General features: G+C 35.0%; 1 protein-coding gene across 2 annotated transcripts in view; it reads right to left on the bottom strand.

The window, feature by feature from the left end:
• LOC148946661 (large ribosomal subunit protein mL55-like) overlaps positions 1–20493 on the bottom strand; it is a 195048-nt gene that overhangs the window by 74642 nt on the left and 99913 nt on the right. For both annotated transcript variants that reach the window (XM_089096317.1, XM_089096315.1), the window contains exon 8: positions 3756–3961. In XM_089096317.1, the coding sequence (XP_088952443.1) occupies positions 3756–3961 (206 nt within the window). The remainder of the gene's footprint in view (positions 1–3755; positions 3962–20493) is intronic.

Here is a 20493-nt window from a genome sequence, read left to right as displayed (position 1 = left end):
CCTCTTCCATAATGTCCCCACAGCATAAGTTACAATCCTTCCCCTGGCTCTGAGAGGGGGGGGGGGTATGTTGACAACGAAGTTTTGTTACCTTATTGTTGGACTATTTCAAACAAACTGGCTATCTCAAAATTTTCATTTGATGCATTTGGGGAAAAGAGGGTGTTTGTGTCAGGGGGAGGTAGATACCATCTGAACTTTTGACTCATATAAAAATAACTAGAACTTTCAATTTCCAATCAAATGAGCCACCTTCGAAGATTATAAGACCACTCTTTACAAAAAAAACTTATACGCCTCTGGGGTATAACTTAAAACACTTAGCCCCGGGCTCTGGAAGGTTGTGTAGACCCTGAAGTTTTATTATCTGATGTTTGAACAATTTACAAAAATGGCTATCTCAAAATTTGTATCGGATGGATTTCGGGAAAAAAGGGTTAAGAGGGGGGGGGGGGGGGTTAGCGGCACTCTGATCTCTTTTGACTCTTAAAAAGTGAACTAGAACTTTCGGTTTCCAATCAAAAGAGTCCTCTCTAAAGTTTATGCGAACATCCCTTTCATAAGAACCATATACGCCCCCAGGATATAACTAACAACGCCTGCCTCCCCAGGCCGTGGGGGGTTGTGTCAACACCGGAGTTTTTATTATCTAATTTTGGAACTATTTTTAAAAAATGGCTATTTCAAAGTTCTTATCGGATGGGTTTGAGGAAAACAGGGCGTGTTTTAACAAAATAAATTTTTTTAAACAAAATGGCTATCTCAAAATTTTAATCAGATACATTTTTGAATAAAGGACATGGGGGGGGGGCTAGTTGTCATCCAATTACTTTTGACGACTCTCAAAAAAGGTGACTAGAACTTCCAATTTTCAATCAACTGATCTCTGAAGTTTATACAACCACTCTTTACATAAAACTTTATATTCACTTGGGGCAAAGATTACATCACTTGCCCCCAGGCTCTGGGGGGATGTGTCGACCCCGGAGTTTTTGCTATTTGATCTTTAAACTATTTTGAACAAAATGGCTATCTCATAATTTTGATTGGATACAATTGGGGAAAAAGGGCCTTTACAATCGAATAAGCCCCCTCCGAAGTTTATACGGTCATCCCATCCATAAAAACCTTATATGCCCCCAGGGCACATTTTACAACACTTCCCTCCGGGTTTTTTTTTTGGGGGGGGGGAGGTGTGGCTGTTTTATCCATGGAGTTTTTGTTATATTATCTTTTTTCTATTTTGAACAAAATAGCTATATTAAAATTCAATTGGACGCATTTTGGAAAAAGAAGGTTCGGAGGGAGGGGCGCTAGCCACCATCTGATCACTTTTGACTCTTAAAAGGTGAATTAGAACTTTCAATTTCTAATCATTTGAGTTCCGTCCAAAGTTTATACGACCGCCTCTTCCATAAAAACTATATACATGTCCCCGCAGCAAAAGTTACAATCCTTCCCCTGGCTCTGAGAGGGGGGGGGGTATGTTGACAATGAAGTTTTTTTTATCTTATCATTGGACTATTTCAAACAAATTGGTTATCTCAAAATTTTCAGATAATGAAAATTTCTAGTGCCCTTTTTGACTATTAAAAAGGGCTCTAGAACTTCCGATTTCTAATCGAATAAGCCCCCTTCGAAGTTTATGTGACGACCCCTTCCTTATGAAGTGCCTCTGGGGGAAAAAAACATTGGAGTCGTATGGCCTTTACTGTAGGCAACGCTATAGCGTTGCCTCTGATCAAGCGCATACTCATCCGCTGAAGGGCTTCGTCACCTCAAACACAATGTAATTCCCCAAATTACAATTTATAAGGATTGCTGTGCAATAATTTTACAAGGAAAATTTGAAGCTAAAATATTAAAATTTGTCTATTAAATTGTCTATATATTATCTTTGTTCTTTTTTGTCATTTGATTCGTTATTTCATTTAAGTTTATCAATTCTTAAATATCTCAGTTTTCCTTTGCAGACTGTGTCGTAAAAGTTTCCCCCACTGGTTTATACAACCCAACAGCAATACTTAATATCCAAAATACCATAGCCTCAAGCATCTCTTGTGAAAAGCATCTCTCCAGAAATATTCGAAGTACTAAACAGTTTTTTGCTAGCAAAAGAAGCAAAACAACAAGCAACTTGTAAGCAAAGCAAAATCTTTACAGTGATGAAACAGTCGCAAATTCGTGGAATTTGTTGCATATATACTGCTGGTTTATGATATTCACTATTATTCACTTATTATTACTCATATTATTCACTATATTCACTATTCTAGCATTTTGGCAAGAAAAATTTCTTACAGATGAAAAGTTTCTTTTTGACTTTTTCATTGAAAATATCACAAACCCTGAGACCGATCTTCCATTTAGAAACAAAAACATTGCGTCTGCTAGTGCTACAAAACTTTTTTTGAGATGAAAGAAAAAGACTGGGAAACAGACTTTAAAAATTGCTAAAGAAGTTGTAGCAATAACAAAGATAATAACAGTACATCAAGGAAAACTATTTTGGATGCAATTTCTTCTAAAAAAAAATTTTTTCTTACTGAAAAAGAAATTCGTGAAAAGTTAAAACCTTACTTAAGAGAATCCAATTTCAAAGGAAGAGCAAGAAGAAATAAAGGAGAAAAAAACTTACAAACAGACAGGTCAAAAAGGAATTAAAAACAAAACTGAAGATCTAAATAAATTGGCATTGAAAATTGTTACTTGTAATAAAATTATTTAAGAAGGGAGTGGAAAATTAGTTTAATGAAAAACAACGACAATAAATTTAAAGACTTGACAATTAAGGCCAGAAGAAGGATAAATTATATCAAAAAACAAAATCAAAGCCTGTTCACAAAAGTAGACTATATAATAATACTTTAATTTACAATATGTTCCAGTTTTATAAAATAAGAGAAAAAGAATGAATTATAGGCGTAATCCCCAAAATTCAGGAGATACTTTTTACTGGGGAGGAAAGTTTCCGGGGAAATTCCCAAGGAGAAGGTTACACGGGGGAGGGGAGAATTTCCTGGCATGATCTGAAAAACATTCAGAAATTAAATCAAGAAGACACACTCTTTTCCAACTGGAACAAAGGAGCAACATTAAAACTTAAAACGAACAGAAATTATTCTGGATATGAAAAGGGGCTGTCCCCTCCTCAACGCCCCACTCTTTACTCCCTGCCCCTTCTTCAACCCTCATTCTTTATGCTAAAGTTTGGCTTTTTGTCCTAGTTCTTTAGGTTAGACTACTTTCCAAGAGAATTTGAATGTGAAGTATTTGTTTTTGAGGGCGAAGTTGATTCTGAATGTGGAGTATTTTTAAAGTACTAACAAAATTTAGCGCAAAGAGTAGTGTATTGAGGAGGGGATAACCCCTCTCACACACAGTATAATTTCTGTTCCTTTTAAGTTTTAATGTTGCGCCTTACTTTCAGTTGAATAAAGTTTTTTATTTTATTTAATCATGAAATAAGAATGAAAACTAAAACGAACAAAATTTCTAGGAACTATTAGTAGATACATCTGCTTTCTATTATTTTCTTATTATGTCCATCACCTACAATTGTTTTTTTCCCTCAGTCATAAATTATGATATCTGTAATAGAATACAATCATAATATATAATATTTATAATATAATAATTACAATATTACGTTCACCGGCTTTAACTGGTTTTTTTTTTTTTTTTTTTTTTTTTTTTTTTTTTTTTTTTTAAGTGTCATATTTGTTTATGTATTTTGATTATACGGAATATATTACCTCGTCTAATCTTTTTGGAATATAAGTTTTCTTGAAAACCTCTTCTTGGATCATTTCTTCAGGGGTCATTTCTTGTCTGTCTGCTGCCTTTTCTGACATTCGGTCTAAGACAGCCTCCATATTCTCTTCACTAATAGTTGGATCAACAACAAAATCGAACAGCCCTTTTACTGTCAAAGTGCTAACCCCCTTCTTGTGGAAAAAATCTGAAAAAAACTGTTTATATAAAATTACAGCTGGACTTCCGAAAATTTAAGGGCATACGTTACCCTATCTTGTCAATTATCTTTTTAATTTGTGTGGCCAAACTATTTGGAATCTATTGGGCGGTCTTGCCATAGCTTGTGGAGCTTGGATAAGAGACCCAACTAAAAACCAAAGACTAGATCCGACAGAAAACTAAAAACCGATACCTATTTTCCTGGAAATCTTACAAAAACCATTCAACTTCCTCCTTTTGTGGAAATCTTAGAAAAACCATTCAACTTCCTCCGTTTTGTGCCGGAGATAGAGATGTTCCGTTTTAATGCAATAATCAGAAAGTATGAATTTTGTTTGTTTGACTAAACCGAAAAGAATTTTTTTTAAAGCTTGGGAAGAGGCATTTCGTAAAACGGTCTAACACACCTGCTCGGAAAACACTAAATGCGAGTTCAAAGAAATTATTATTTGAGTAATTTGATCGTTTTGGCAGTTCCTGGTGGTGCCGACCGCTTTGATTGGCAAACTTGGCAACAAAGAGGAAGTAAATTTCATATCTTTTCAGTTAAGTTGCACAGTCAAACTACAAATTCTCTACATCTTTCGATGATAGCTAGTACCCTGGAAGAACTCCCTAATGGGGTTTTTATCTTTGAGATGGTTGGCCGACGCTGAAGTTCATAAAATGATTTTTTAAGGTATTGTATCCTTTAACAGCGATACAGAGAAAGTTTGAATCAACAGACAGGTCTAAAAACTATAGCAAATACTTGCATATTTTAGAGAAGGAGAGACAAATAAATTTATAAACAAAATAACATTTATATCATCTTTCAACAATCATCGGGGGAACCCATTGGGTTTTAAATGATGGTTGTTGTCATCCTTAGAATCTACTAATATGTATTCACACTTCATCTATAAATCAAGAATCACAAAACAGAAAGAAAATTTAAATCATTAACAACTTTGCAGAAGCTAAAGTTTCAATCTAGCCTTGAACTGGCTAACATTATCTGTTACCCTTATACCCTCTGACAGAGAATTCGATAACTGTGGTCCAGAAAAAAAAAATCAGAAATACAGATCCTCATTGACTACCCCGGGTCTCGGACACTATCTCCTAAGAATGCCTAGTTTCATAACAATGATAAAAAGAGTGACACTTAACTCAAATAATTTTCTAAGACACGAACAACTTCGTTTAAAATGTGTTCACATGTCTACTTTCGTCTCTTTCGTCATCGTTCGTCTATCATTTGCTAATAGTCACTGGATCGTTAAATATTTTACCTTCTTAGATTGTTGAAGCAGCTAGTGTTGAAAAATTAAATTATTCTTCTTCTTCTTCAATGAGCACTCGCTGTATATTGGTGACCCGCTTTGTTTAGATTAGCTCCCCATTATGGAGCTATTAACTGCGCCAAACTACTTTCTATTATTATGATATTACGGTCTATCAGTTATATTTGCCGTGTCTCTCTTTTTTTGGTGTTATATGTACTTATGCATTTTGCTTTCAGCTCTCTAAATCAATTGTTGAATATAATATTCAATTACTGGAGATAATTTATAACTTAATATCCCCATTTTATACTACTTTCTTATTTACTCTTTACGAAGTGCGCTAAACTACTTTCTATTATTACGGTATTACGTCTATCCGCCATATTTGTTGTTTTTCTCATTTTTAGTGTTGTATTTATGTATACATTTTGCTTTACACTCTGTTTGTAAATAAATCGACTAAAAGAGGGATATAGCTTGCAAATTTTGTATTCTTGAATACTCATTGATATTCTCATTTGCCTGCAATACTCTCAAAACTTTAAAGCTAATAAGAATAGTTCATCTGAATATTAAAGGTGAGAAGAATGAACATAATCATATAGAGGCACAAGTAGAAAGCGGATTGATTAACATAATGACGCCTATTAAACTAAGCAATGTTGCGCATAAAATTTTAAGAAAAAACCAGTTGTTTTAGGAAAATTCTTAAATTAACAGCTGGTGTGGTAAAGCTTTCTAATTTAGTTAATTATTAATTTAGTAGAAATATATAAGACGCAAATATGAAGTTTTGAAATACCACTTTTTATTAAAATAAGGAGCGTATCCTTATTATTTCTGTTTAATGGGAAATTCAAAAATTACCACATGATAGCTATTATATGTAAAGGTGTGGTTGAGGAAAATGTATATGAGATGCAGTTTATCGGAAGGGAAAATCAGCGTCTAACTTTAAGCAAGCATGGACTCTGGTCTAGTGTCTTTGAAACACCTTGGGACTTTGTCTTATCAGTGTAAGTGTCTATATCTATTTATATATTATTGTTGTTTTATTGAGACTTGTGGTCTACTTGGGACAGCCAGTCCAAGTAGACAGATTGTACCCGATTATATCATATGTTAAATGAATAAATGTATTATATTTTCGACAAACTTTCTATGATCTATTTTTAACTTCTTGAACAACCCCAGTCGGAATGCCTCAGTAGTTCGGGTACAATCTAATGCACGCTACCAAAATTTTACTACCTTAGGGCCAGAGTTTATCTCCCCTATAAAGGGAGAATAAAGGCATCTACGATTACAACCCCCCAATTACCATAGAATAACACTTCACAAGAACTGGTAGTCGTTGGAAAAACTGGGTCGAGGAGACTAAATAAGGTTGCAAAATACAAAAAAAAACCAACAAAATGACCGTATTAGAAGGGGAAAGTAAATATACTTCGCTTTTAGCGGCGCTCAAATTAGCAAAACTTCGAGCAGCTTTGCTCGAACTTTGGTTATTAGAAATAGATTTGTATCCCCTCAAAGATTTGGGTACAATAGAAAAAATGAAAAAAAGGCTCAATCAAGAATTGTAAAATAAAAAAATAATACAGTATCTAGTTTTTAGCAAGTAGAAGTAAGTGTATAATTAGTAGTTTTTTTTAGTGTTAGTAATAAATGTAATGTAGAACTGCTGTACATCACTAAATAATAAAGTATTTGTACCGTGAGTTGAAAGAATAAAAGATAATACGTAAAGAAAAAAAAAATCTAGCTGGACTGATGAAACGCTGGTAGAAATAGAAGAATTTTAGACATAATAGTAGCAAACAGGATCCCAAGTCAGGCCTTACTACAGGTAGAGGCTATAGACTTATTGTCCAAGGATAACACTGCTACAATTTAGCAAAGGAAGCACACAAATTGTGGTCCAAACAATCATAGGTTAGAAGCTGCCATTTGCAAGTCTTCTTAGGAGTAGAGACGCTTCAAAAGTATGGCATTTTATGACACAGTAAGCATTAGACCTTTGATAAATCTAATCCAAATACTAGGTTAGTTTTACAGCATCACAAGCAAAGGGAAGATAAAGATATATATAAATATATAATTAAAGTATTGAGGAAAGGGATAAAAAAAAACGAGAAAAGTAAACTTATGAGTAAGAAAACAAATGTGGAAGCTTAGCAAAAGTCGCCGAAGGAAGCAAAAAAGAGTTGTTACCCAGCTCTGATGGGAACTCTGCATAAGGCGAGAAATTCGGTGAAAGAAACTGTTAATCACAGAACATGGATGCATAGGGATAGGTCTCAAAAGGGTCTCCTCTACCTACACAGAGGACCTTTGTCTGAATAATGGGGTTAGAAAAAGTTCAAATTCTGAATCAGCTCCGTAAAATGAGTCACAAGAAAGTTCAAATTTGAATTTTAAACGATGGCTGCTTTTGAGCCAGGTAGATGTAAAACAAGCCAGTGTTCATGCTTTTTTACAAAGAATATAAGTAGTATGCGCCTTCTGGATTTGCATAGGCCCCTAGGAATTTCTACGTTATTCTATAGAAGCTCTACACCTTTTCAAAGAGAGTGACTATCCCCATGCAAATAGGTAATACTTCTACAAGACATTACACCTTTTCAAAGAGAGTGAGTATAACTTGATTGGTGATAGGGATTTGAATAAAAGGAATAGTTTCCTTTACAATTCATATTAGTAAGATAATTGAATTCAAAGAGAATAGTTTATTTGAGAAGATATTAGTAGAGAAAAATGAGTGGTGCATTTACATTATTGGAGATTAATGATGGAGCCGACAACAGCAGCAACGATATACGAGTACCCAATGTGGCTGTGGAAATAACCACTGGTTGTAGACTATGCCTTAAATGGGACACAATGTATGCTAGATACATGATATCTTTAAGAAAATTTAAACAGGAAGAGCAGTTATGTTTTGCCGGAAAAATGAATATTCTCCATATAAATAAACTTCAGTCGGCATTGGATGTCCTATCAAAATATTCCGACAAGAAAAATATGCATTAGTGAATATTATTATTGTAATTATGTCCAATAAAATTGTTTCTAAATCAATGGTATTTTTTTTATTTCTACAGTAGAATAACATATATTTTTTAAAGTACAAAAAATTCTTGATAGTCTGTAGTTGGTTGTGAGAGAGTTAAGACTCTAAAAAATGGATAGATTCGAGAAAGAGCGAATCATGAGGAATATATTGCTTATGGAAAAACGTTTGATTCTAGATGACAATTTTCTAGAGCTGTCTATTCAAAGGAAGATATTTTCTCGGGGTATGCTTGTCGATATAATGAAAACTGATTCTCCATCATTAGACTATTGTATGAAGCTTCTACGTCGTGGTCCAAATGCATTTACACAATTTATTGATATATTGATCACAATACGGCAAAATGATATTGTGGATATGCTTTTAAACACTAGTTTAGAAATTTAGGACTTTTTTCCTGAGAAAGATGGTGCTCAAGGATGATTTACTCCTCTCTCTCTCTCTATCTCAGACAATTTTTGTTGTTGCTAGCTCAATTTCATTGTGGCAGTGAGAGTGTCAACACATGACAAAATGTTCCACGCATGTCTGCTATGTATGTGCACACTGGTTAGCAGGTCATCATGTAAGACTGGCACAATGATTAATGATTATAACGAAAGATGTAGATTATGCAACCCATGTAAATTCCATAGAGGATATACTGTACAAATTAAAGGTTGTAATTCCTGTCTTGAAAAAGTGTCTGACTCTCATGCTAGAGGGCACCTATGCTCCAATTGTCACTATGATAAATGTAAGCAGTGGGAAAATACATATCCCGGTATGATTGGAAAGAATCCTAACCGTGATTTTAGTTTATTGCTACAAGATTGGTATCGTCGTGGTTTTAGATTGTTCTGGGAGGAGGAACCGGGTCAGCGATTCAAATGTTGGAACAACAAAAGAATATGGTTTCTACGTCATCGTTGTGAAGACACTGGATTTTTTGATTATAAGCCCACTGATTTTTATTTGGTTGTGATGGAATGTGATTCAACACTTGAGAACACTGTTTATGAAATTGCTTCAAATAAGCAAATTGAAACATGTGAATTCTATAGAATGAATGAGAACAGTATCATTGACTATACAAAGAGATAGGACAAAAGTGAAGTCACACTCTACTATAGAAAATGTGACCCTGACATTGCAGTACATCAGGATAAGTACACTGTGAATTCAGATAATCTACCTGCACTAGTTGTTGTCGACAAATACCTAGTAGTGGATAAAATCTAAAGAGTAGAAAAGTCGTTTTATCATGTATATAAATTTTTTTTTATTAATAAACAATTTAACAAACATCTTTAGAACATTTTATTCTTAGGGCAATAAAATAAATATTAAATACACATTTAATTATATTATCAACTAGAAATTAGTTAAATCGAGGTAAGTAAACGTAGATGTTGAGAAACTGCTTATAGGTGTAGCCACGACATCTGAACATGAAAAAGAGTAGTGCATGAAAGCCACATGTCTTAGTCGTTAAATCCTGTACTCTTCGGTGATTTTGAATAATGGTTTTCCCAGTGCTTTCAATAAAGTTGCTGATGTATGGAGCGTAGAATTTATACTATAGGCCAAGATGATCTAAATATTCAATATTCTTCGCTGTTTGAAAGATACATAGCCAATGACCGGTCTTCAAAGTCGATGGACTGCTATTAACAATGACAAGAGTATTGTTAACACTTGGAATTTTTCAATGAAGTTCGAAGGTATGCAATAGGACTTGTACTGAGACATGTATGGATCCATACTAAATACGTTGATTATTTGGTTTGTATTCATGGTGCTAGGTCTATTAGAAAACTACCATTGGGTGTGATATCCCAATATGTTTTAATTTGGCTCAGGGATATTAGCATGATACTCTCATCCAAAGCATTAGCAAATGTCCATTCTAAACGTATACTCTTTTTTCGTACTATGCTCATGTCCTTTGTACCTGACAAATCCAATACAATTATCCCATGATTTTTTGAAAACATTGAATCGGTTATTCCATTTTCAAATAGTTGAGAAACATGATATAGCGATTGCATGGTCAACTCTTACGGAGTTCTATAGGATTTTTTGTCAAATCACAAAGTGTACAATGAAATACCATTCACTTTTAACACTAGACTATATATACTGAAAAAAATTAATATCCAAGAGGAATGCAGCCCAGGATACAACAGCACTCGCACTCTTTAGAAAGGCCAAAGTGAGTTTTAATTGGATTTTGTCATGGATAAATGAAGAATCGCTATAGCTAAGAGAGGCGGTGGCAATGTGACGTTGATTGGTGATCGTATGGGGGACAAGAAGTTTAATGTTGTTACCATTGGCTCTTAGCTTTTCCACTGCCAATGCAACAGAGCTCATAACCTGTTGTTTTCGGACGTGGAGAATTGCCGATGTGATAATGACATTTGCATCGGGTGCTGCAGGAAGTGTTTTTCTCAAAATGAAATTCGATGGTGCCAGCTGTAACTTTATGTCAATCTTAATATTGGGGGGGGGTAGCCATTGGGATATATTGAATATCTCATGATTTAATTTTCCAACTAGATGATACTCCTGGGTCACTGCAGTAGTCAACTCACCGTCAGTATCAACACCTGATCGATTTTCTTAGCCTAATAATGTTCATCTCAACTCCTTGTAAGCCTTTGGTGTCATCGTCATAAATTGTATATAGCTTGCATAGTTTGATAAATTATTGCTAGTGTTCACCAATTTCCCCTTAATAAATACATTAATTTGTTTGAATAGGTTGTGTAGAATACAGTTTTCATAGGAGAGACCATCGCCGGCATTTGGAGTTGTATTATCTGACTTCTTCTTCACCACAACATTTAAATCAATAAATGTTGACGACAAATCAATGAAATAGTCTTCATTGGAAAATATTTGAAAGTGTATATTTTCCGAGAGAGGTTGTTGGGGATGAAATTGTTCATAGTAGCCATACTTGACACTGACATCAACATTTTCAGCATTGAATAGATTCAATGAGGAACTGATTAACGGATATGATTCCTTGTGGGGGAGATAAGTCATCTTAAGAGAAGAAATCCTTCTTTGATCTAACAATCTTTTTCTTTTTCTTCTTCTTCTGCTTATTGGTCTTCCTTGTTTTATTCCTCAAAGTCCTTGTTGATGTCCTTTGCTTCCTGCCTGGGTGGAGACTGATGAGTGAATGACGCGAACGCATCCTTTTCAATCCCTCCCCATTTTGTCGGGATTTTAGTTGCTCACCAATGGTTCTTGCTGAAGATGTAATATTTTCCTTAACACTCTCCTTGAAATTCCTGCCCGACCACCAATCCTGTAGTGTTGAGGCAGCAAAGTTTGATGCAGCATGTACAAGATATTTTCTGGCAAGGGGTAGTGCAGAACGAAATAGCCTAGCAAACCAGCTACCAAGACCATAGCCAGACATTGTAGTACGCTCCTTGTAGTAGTCCAATCCATTGCCTATTTGACGTGGACTCAAAGCACCAACATAGCAATCGATATCGGGACAGACAAATGGAATTCTTTTATTGTTCATTTTAGGTGATTGTGCCGTCGTTGAAAATGGGTCAAAAATGACATGTAATCACTGCTAGTCCTTTTTTTATTGCTAGAGGATCACCCAATTCACTTCTTAGTGTTAACTGACAGAGTTCCAAATATAAAGTGTCTACAGTAACATACTTGTGATTCTTCATATTATAGTGATGAACAATATCATGAGTTTTTTTTAGTTAAATAAAAAGTTGGAGGGGGACATTTGAATTACCGACACTTGATGTTTCCACAAAGGATGCATAGAGAAATGGGCAAGAGTTCGAGGCAAAACCAGGTGGATAATCAGCAAAAATAACTTGATTCATCCCGTAAACGGTGCCAGCATTTTTCCCATTGATCATATTCTGTTTAAAGCCAAGAACATCTCTCAGATTATCATTGAGAATAATTATTTCAGTGTCAAAAGGTGAGGTAATGTAAATCCTATCATGTTCCAATGAATAATTAAAATGGAATTTACCATTCCTAAGATATGAGATTTTTCTATTGATTGTACGACACAAATCCCCCATATTATCGTATTCAATATATTTCAATTTGGCATGTGGATATTCACTAGATTTAAGTGCTTCAACCCATTCATAGTCGACATAGTTCAACCTTTTCATAGTCCAATCGAGTGGTATAACTTTTATATAAAACACACGATCCTGTCTCAGGATGTCATTGTTATTTTCGAAAAGAAAGTCAACAAGAGCCACTTTATATATACCATCAAATTCGATGGTGGGGGAGAGTTTAGTCCAAGAATCACTTGTTGTATTCAAGTCGTGGTAGAGAGAATCGGAAACGTTGAACATGAAAGTTAAATATAAATAATTGGGCATTGTCAATATCTTCAACACCGATCCAATAATCAAAATCAGAGTTTTATCCTAGACACCAAACAAGTATCTGTTTCTTACCCCTGCGAGTACGAGTCTTTAATATCTTTTCAATTTGATAGATTTCACTATTATTATTTTTAACTATTTGCAGTTCATAGTCATACAACCCGCCGAGAATCTCTTCATCTTTAGTATAAAGCAGGCGATATGCTATGGGTCTAGTTTCTAAGATTTTTGCCACTTCAAAAAGTTCGGTAGACCATAAGTAATTCACCATTTCAAAAACATTAGTTGTTCTATTAATTCGAACAGTATCACAAACATTGAATTTATTTTTCTTCTTGACAGTCGTTTTATTGGAATACTGTTTAAGAAAGGTGTCAATTGTATCATGATCAGAATGATGAACCTCCGTTGGCGTAGAGTTGGACAATGATCGATGAGGTCGTTGATTATAAATCAACCAGATTTTATCTAGATCATGAATAAAAGTCTATGTATTTTTCAATGTACAATATCTTGAAATTAAAAGTACAATAGTTCTTATCAATCGTTCAGTCAATGTGGTCTTTATAGGACTGTAATTATGAAGGAGCAGTTTACTATATTTCTCTAGTACTTTTGCAACCAGGGGATTAAGTAATTCACTACCGCGATCCGTTTAAATTTTTTTATATGAATCCTGTTCGAGAATACCTTCAATGGCCTGAGCAACATCAACACCTCTCTTTGATCGCAATGGAATTGCATATGCATAGCGACTAAAAACACTGATTGCAAGTAGAATGTACTTGTACGGCGTATTGTGACGTCATTGAATCTCATCTAGAGTCAGGAGATCTGCTTGCATTATATGCAATGGTTAAAAGGCTTTAGTTATTCGATATTGATTAGCACGAAGTCTATGATTTCTATGCAAAGTGTAACTTGATTCATTTTGTAGATAGTCTTGTACACTTTTAGTGCGAACACCAGTGACTTTGGAAAGAGTGGTGGGGGAACTTAAACTTCCCGCCTCACTAATATTTTCATAAGCATCTTTCAGAACATCAACCATTTTGAACGTAAACACGTTGTGTAATGTCCAATACCCTTTGGTATACTGGCTATTGGTGGTGGTGGTGGTAATTGTGAATTTGACATGATACGTTTTCACTTTTGTTTAGATATCAATGGGGTGCTAGTATTTTCCAAAATTGATTTAAAATCTTCTTCTTCTTCATATTTTAATGGTGGCAATGTTGATGATGATGATGCATGTTCATTTAATTTTTTTTGAATTTGTCTATTGCCAATAAGACTTTTGGGGAAGTTGAATGTATTTAGAAAGTTGTATAGATGAGTGTCAAATGATAATAGTCCTGTACGATTTGTAACCATGTCATACATTCAATCAAGTAGATTATAGCTCTTTTCCTGAATTATAATCCCTTACCCATTGCTCTCAACTTGAATATGATCTCGACCACTTTCCAAGAGATAGGATAGGAGTCATGTAAATTTTTCACAATATGAGTGGGGCATTAGATTTACAATTTTAAATAAAATTGAAAACAATTCCTCCATCTTTAATTGTGTTCCAGCACCAGCAGGAAACTCTTGAGGAGATGATTCTTTTTTGGGGACAATACCCGCAGCAGTGGGTTTCGATCGATATGACTTGTGTTTGTCCACTCGGCGAAGTGCATCTTGAAGTAAAAGCAGTTTTTTATCATCCTCAATATTTTCATTGTCAAGGAATTTACTCAAATTGTTCTCAAAGCGTTCTACGGGTGAGAGAGCGAATTCTAATGGAGTCAATTTATAGGGTTTTGCCATTCTCTAGAGAAAACTGTTTACAAGTCCTGCAATTATTGGCAGTAAAAGTGTGAAAAAGCTACCGCCCGCCTGAAGAAGTCACAGAGAGAGAAAAAACACTTAAATAAATACTTTTTTTTTATTTATAGAGAAAAAATACAACATTAGATTAAAGCACTTGAAATAATATCACTTTTTTTTAATGAAACATTTACAAAAAAAAATCTGCTCTAAGTAAAAAAAAGATAACTTTGATAGTGGCGGTGCGCCCTCCACTGGCGGCCGCCCCCCCCGGGCCGCGAGGCCCCCCCAAAGGTTTTAGGAAATAATTTACAGGACTTTATTCAAACCGAGACTTTCCCTATGGATAACACATTCGACCCGGTCTGAAGTTAAATAGTGTCCAAGGGGGAGGGTTGTCACACCATCTTGACAAACAAAGACCTTGTCGGAGATGGTACTCATGGCAATTTTTTCTACATTTACAGTAAAGTTCCTGTAGGTGAGAGAACGAATTGCCAGCAATTTGGCTCGTGGAATTGTCTTTTGAACAATACAATTCCTATAAATGTCCATGTCGAAATTCTTATCCACATAGCGCATGGGTACTCCTTTGCAACGTTTCTTGATTTCCTCGTCATGTGTCTGTATAAAGTACATTTTTGGACTTACAAAAATACCATGGGAAATCATGTTGCTTCCCGTTTCTGATTTAAAAAATAAAAGCTGATTTGGTGCCCGACGTTTCACTAGCTCTGGGTAAAGACCACCCCAATTGGTGTAGTCCATCCGTGAGCTGATAATTTCACCGTGCACCTTTTTTTTGTAAATGTTTCATTAAAAAAAAAGTGATATTATTTCAAGTGATTTAATCTTATGTTGTATTTTTTCTCTATAAATAAAAAAAAAAAAAGTATTTATTTAAGTGTTTTTTCTCTCTGTGCCTATGTAAATGTTGTATTTTTATTATAAATAAATTTAAAAAAAGTGTGTTTTTTCATGTTTAATGTGCTTTTTTTTCAATGTATTGTTACTTTTTTTATGCATATAATAAAAGAAAATTTGCTTCTTTATTCGTCTTCTTCTTATTATTATTATTATTCTTGAACGGAGTAGTAGTAGTAGGGAAAGTATTTAGTCATTAGACAATTATGGTCTACAGTTAGTTGTCCAGGTGAACTGTTGAAGGGAACATGTATCAATTATAACACCATTCAGATCGTTTCTGTGTGGGCCGTCAATGTCGGGCAAAACAACACTCTTAACTAAAATAATTAAAAATTGCGATAAAATGTTTGTGGAAAAGCCGAAAAAATCTACTATTGTTACAGTATTTGGCAGGAGTCATAGGATAAAATAAAAGCAAGTGCTGCCACCACCATGGGATTGGTGCAGATACAATTCATACAGGGACTTGATGTTTTCAACTTTATTGAAGCAAACTCTTGGCTGATCACTGAAGATCTGGCTGAATATATTGAACAATGGTCCGAGGAAATGCTGCAATTGTTCACCGTTCACTCTCATTATGAAGAGATTTCTGTTACTTTTGCTCTACATAATCTCTTTCATCAGAGCAAATTTATGCAAACACTTGCTTTGAACTGCACCTACTATATCATCTACAAAGTTGTTCGTGATTCTCGCTCGCTAATAACTCTCAATAAACGAATTCATCGAGGTGCCCCTAAATTTCAGATCTCAGCACACAATCCGGCAACTAGTAAACCCTACGATTATATCCTATTGGATCTTAATAAAAATAAACCCGAGGATCTGCGTGTAGTCACATATATTTTCGACAGTGAAATCACAGTATATCTCCCTGTGAACTCTAAAAAGACCTATTAGTCGCTATCATGACACTGAAGAAAATACATGTAAATAGACATTTGTTTTCAGTTCTAAGCACTTCAAAACCTCCGCTTAGGAAAGCAATACTGAAACATGGTATTTATAATGATTTTATTAATCTAATATCTGAAATTTGTTTAAATTTGACCGAGGGCAATTTTCAACTGCAAGAAGTTGTTAAACAACAGGCAAAACAACATCGTTCCATTGTACGTACATTGGCCTCTCGAAGGAAAGTAAAGACTTTTATAAAGAAAAGACTTCTTCAGGCGGGAGGTAGCTTTTTCACACTTTTACTGCGGATAAGTGCAAGACATGTAAATAGTTTTCATTAGAAAATGGAAAAACTCTATGAATTGACCCTAATTGAACTCACCCTCTCACCCATGGAGCACATTAAGCATAAGCCGATTAAATTCCTTGACAATGAAACTATTGAGGATGATAAAGAACTGTTTTTACTTCAAGATGCACTTCGCCGAGTGGACAAACACAAGTCCTATCGATTGAAGCCTACTGCTGCTGGTATTGACCCAAAAAAAGAATCATCTCCTCAAGAGTCTGCTGCTGCTGCTGCTGGAACACAATTAAAGAAGGAGGAATTGGATTCAATTGTATTCAAAATTGGAAATCTATTGCCCCACTCATATTGTGAACAAAGAAAACGACTCCTAGTCTATCTCATGGAAAGTGGTCAGGATCATATTCAAGTTGAGAGCAACGGGAAATGGATTATATTTCAGGTCAAGAGCTACAATCTACTTGATATAATCTGTGACATGGTTACAAATTATAAAGGACCATTATCAGTTGTCGCTCATGTATACAACTTTCTAAATACAATAAACTTCCCCAAAAGTCTTATTGGCAATAGAAATATTCTAAAAAAATTAAATGAACATGCATCATCATCATCAACATTGACCTCATTAAAATATGAAGAAGAACAAGATTTTAAATTAGTTTTGGAACATAATGGCACCCCACTGATATCTAAACAAAAGCGAAGACGTAGCAAGTTAAATTCACCATTACCACCACCACCACCAACCAGTATACAAAAGGGTAGTGGACATTAAACTAAACACTTACACTCAAAATGGATGAAGTTCTGAAAGATGTCTATTAAAATATTAGTTAAGCGGGAAGTTTAATCTCCCCCACCACTCTTTCCAAAGTCACTGGTGTTCACTCTAAAAATGTACAAGACTATCTAAAAAATGAATCAAGTTACACTCTGCATAGAAATCATATAATTCGTGCTAATTAATATCGAAAAACTAAAGCCTTTCACCCATTGAATATAATGCGAGCAGATCCCTTAACTCTAGATGAGATTCAACGACGTCACAATAGACTAAGCAAGTAATTTCCTCTTGAAATCAGTGTTTTTAATCGCTATACATATACAATTCTATTGCAATCAAAGAGAAGCGTTGAATTTGCTCAGACCAATGAAAGTATTCTTGAACTGGATTCATATAAAAAAAATTCAAACGGATCGCGGTAGTGAATTTGCTAATCCCCATGTTTCAAAAGTACTAGAGAAATATAGTACACTGCTCTATCATAGTCACAGTCCTATAAAGACCGCATTGACAGAACGATTGATAAGAACTATTCGACTTTTAATTTCAAGATATTGTACATTGAAAAATACATCGAATTTTATTCATGATCTAGATAAAATCAGGTTGATTTATAATCAACGACCTCATCGATCACTGTCCAACTCTACGCCAACGGAAGTTCATCATTCTGATCATGATACAATTGACACCTTTCTTAAACAGTATTCCAATTAAACGACTGTCAAGAAGAAAAATAAATTCAATGTTGGTGATACTGTTCGAATTAATAGAACAACTAATGTTTTTGAAAAGGGGAATTACTTGTGGTCCACCGAACTTTTTAAAGTGGCAAAAATCCTAGACACTAAACCCATAACTTATCGCCTGCGTGATACCAAAGATGAAGAGATTCTCGGCGGCTTTTATGACTATGAATTGCAAAAAGTTAAAAATAATAATAGTGAAATCTATCAAATTGAAAAGATATTAAAGACTCGTACTCGCAGGGGTAAGAAACAGATACTTGTTCGGTGGCTAGGATACAACTCTGATTTTGATTCTTGGATCGATGATGAATATATTGAAAATGCCTAATGATTTCTATGTAACATTCATGTTCAACGTTTCCGATCCTCTCTACAACGACTTGAATACGACAAGTGATTTTTGGACAAAACTCTCCCCCGCCATCAAATTTGACGGTGCATATGAAGTGGCTCTTGTTGACTGTATTCTCAAAAATACCTATGACATCCTGAGAAAGGATCGTGTGTATTATATAAAAGTTATACCACTCGATTGGACTATGAAAGGGTTGAACTAGGTCGACTATGAATGGGTTGAAACACTTAAATCTAGTGAATATCCACATGCCAAATTGAAATATATTGAATACGATAAAATGGGAGATTTGTGTCGTGCAATCAATAGAAAAATCTCATATCTTAGGAATAGTAAATTCCCTTTTAATTATTCATTGGAACACGATAGGATTTACATTAGCTCAGCTCCTGACACCGAAATAATTATTCTTAATTATAATCTGAGAGATGTTCTTGGCTTTAAAAAGAATATGATCAATGGGAAACATTCTGGCACCATTTACGGGGTGGATCAAGTCATTTTTGCTGAATATCCACCTGGTTTGGCCTCGGACTCTTGCATATTTCTCTATGCATCCTTTGTGGAAACATCGAGAGTTGGTAATTCAAATCTCCCCCTCCTACGTGTTCTTGAACGAAAAACAACCCGTGAGCTTGTTCATGACTATATTATAAAGCATCTTCAGTATGTTCCTATAAACACATCTTATTTGGAACTCCGTCAGTTAACATTAAGAACTGCTCTTGCACTAACAAAAGGTTTAGCAGTGATTACAGATAAATTTCGACCCATTGTCAACGAAGGTACAATAACCTAAAATGAATAATCGATGAATTATATGTGTCTGTCCCGTTACCAAGTGCTCTGCTGGTGCTTCGAGTCCATGTCAAATAATCATTGGATTTGATTATTACAAGGGACGTAGTACAATGTCTAGCTTTGATCTTGGAAGCTGGTTTGCTAGGCTATTTCGTTCTGCACTACCCCTTAATAGAAAATATCTTGCACTTGATGTATCGAATTTTGCTGACCCAATACTAAAGGACTGGGGGTTAGGCAAGACTTTTGAGGGGAGCCTTAGAGAAAATATTCGATCTTCAGCAAAGCCGCTGAAGAGCAAATGAATTCTTGTCAGAACTGGGAGGGATTAAAAAGGACGCGTTCGTGTCATTCACTCATCAGTCTCCACCCAGGCATGAAGCAAAGGACATCAACAAGGACTCTAAGGAATAAAACAAGGAAGACCAATAAGCAGAAGAAGAAGAAAAAGTAAAAGATTGTTAGATCAAAGAAGGATTTCTTCTCTTAAGATGACTTATCTCCCCCACAAGGAATCATATCCATCAATTAGTTCCTCATTGAATCTGTTCAATGCTGAAAATGCTGATGTCAGTGTCAAGTATGGCTACTATGAACAATTTCACCCCCAACAAACCCTCTCGGAAAATATAAACTTTCAAATATTTTCCAATGAAGACTCTTTCATTGATTTGTCATCAAAATTTATTGATTTAAATGTTGTGGTGAAGAAAAAATCATATAATACAATTCCAAATGCTGGCGATGGTCTCTCCTATGAAAACTGTATTCTACACAACCTGTTCAAATAAACTAATGTATTTATTAATGGGACATTGGTGACCACTAGCAATAACTTATCCAACTATGCAAGCTACATACAATTTATGATGATGACACCAAAGGCTTACAAGGAGTTGAGAGGACAATCTTTAGGCTATAAATATCGACTAGGTGTTGATACTGACGGTGAGTTGACTACTGCAGTGACCCAGGAGTATCATTTAGTTGGAAAATTAAATCATGAGATATTCAATATATCCCAATGGCTACCCCCCAATGTGAAGATTGTCATAAAGTTACAGATGGCACCATCGAATTTCATTTTGAGAAAAACACTTCCTGCAGCACCCGATGCAAATGTCATTATCACTTCGGCAATTCTCCACGTCCGAAAA

Source organism: Artemia sp. Qi Xiang Cuo, chromosome 11 (assembly GCF_049724085.1).
Source record: "Artemia sp. Qi Xiang Cuo chromosome 11, ASM4972408v1, whole genome shotgun sequence".
NCBI lineage: Eukaryota > Metazoa > Arthropoda > Branchiopoda > Anostraca > Artemiidae > Artemia > Artemia sp. Qi Xiang Cuo.
This window is presented reverse-complemented; position numbering and strand designations above follow the sequence as displayed.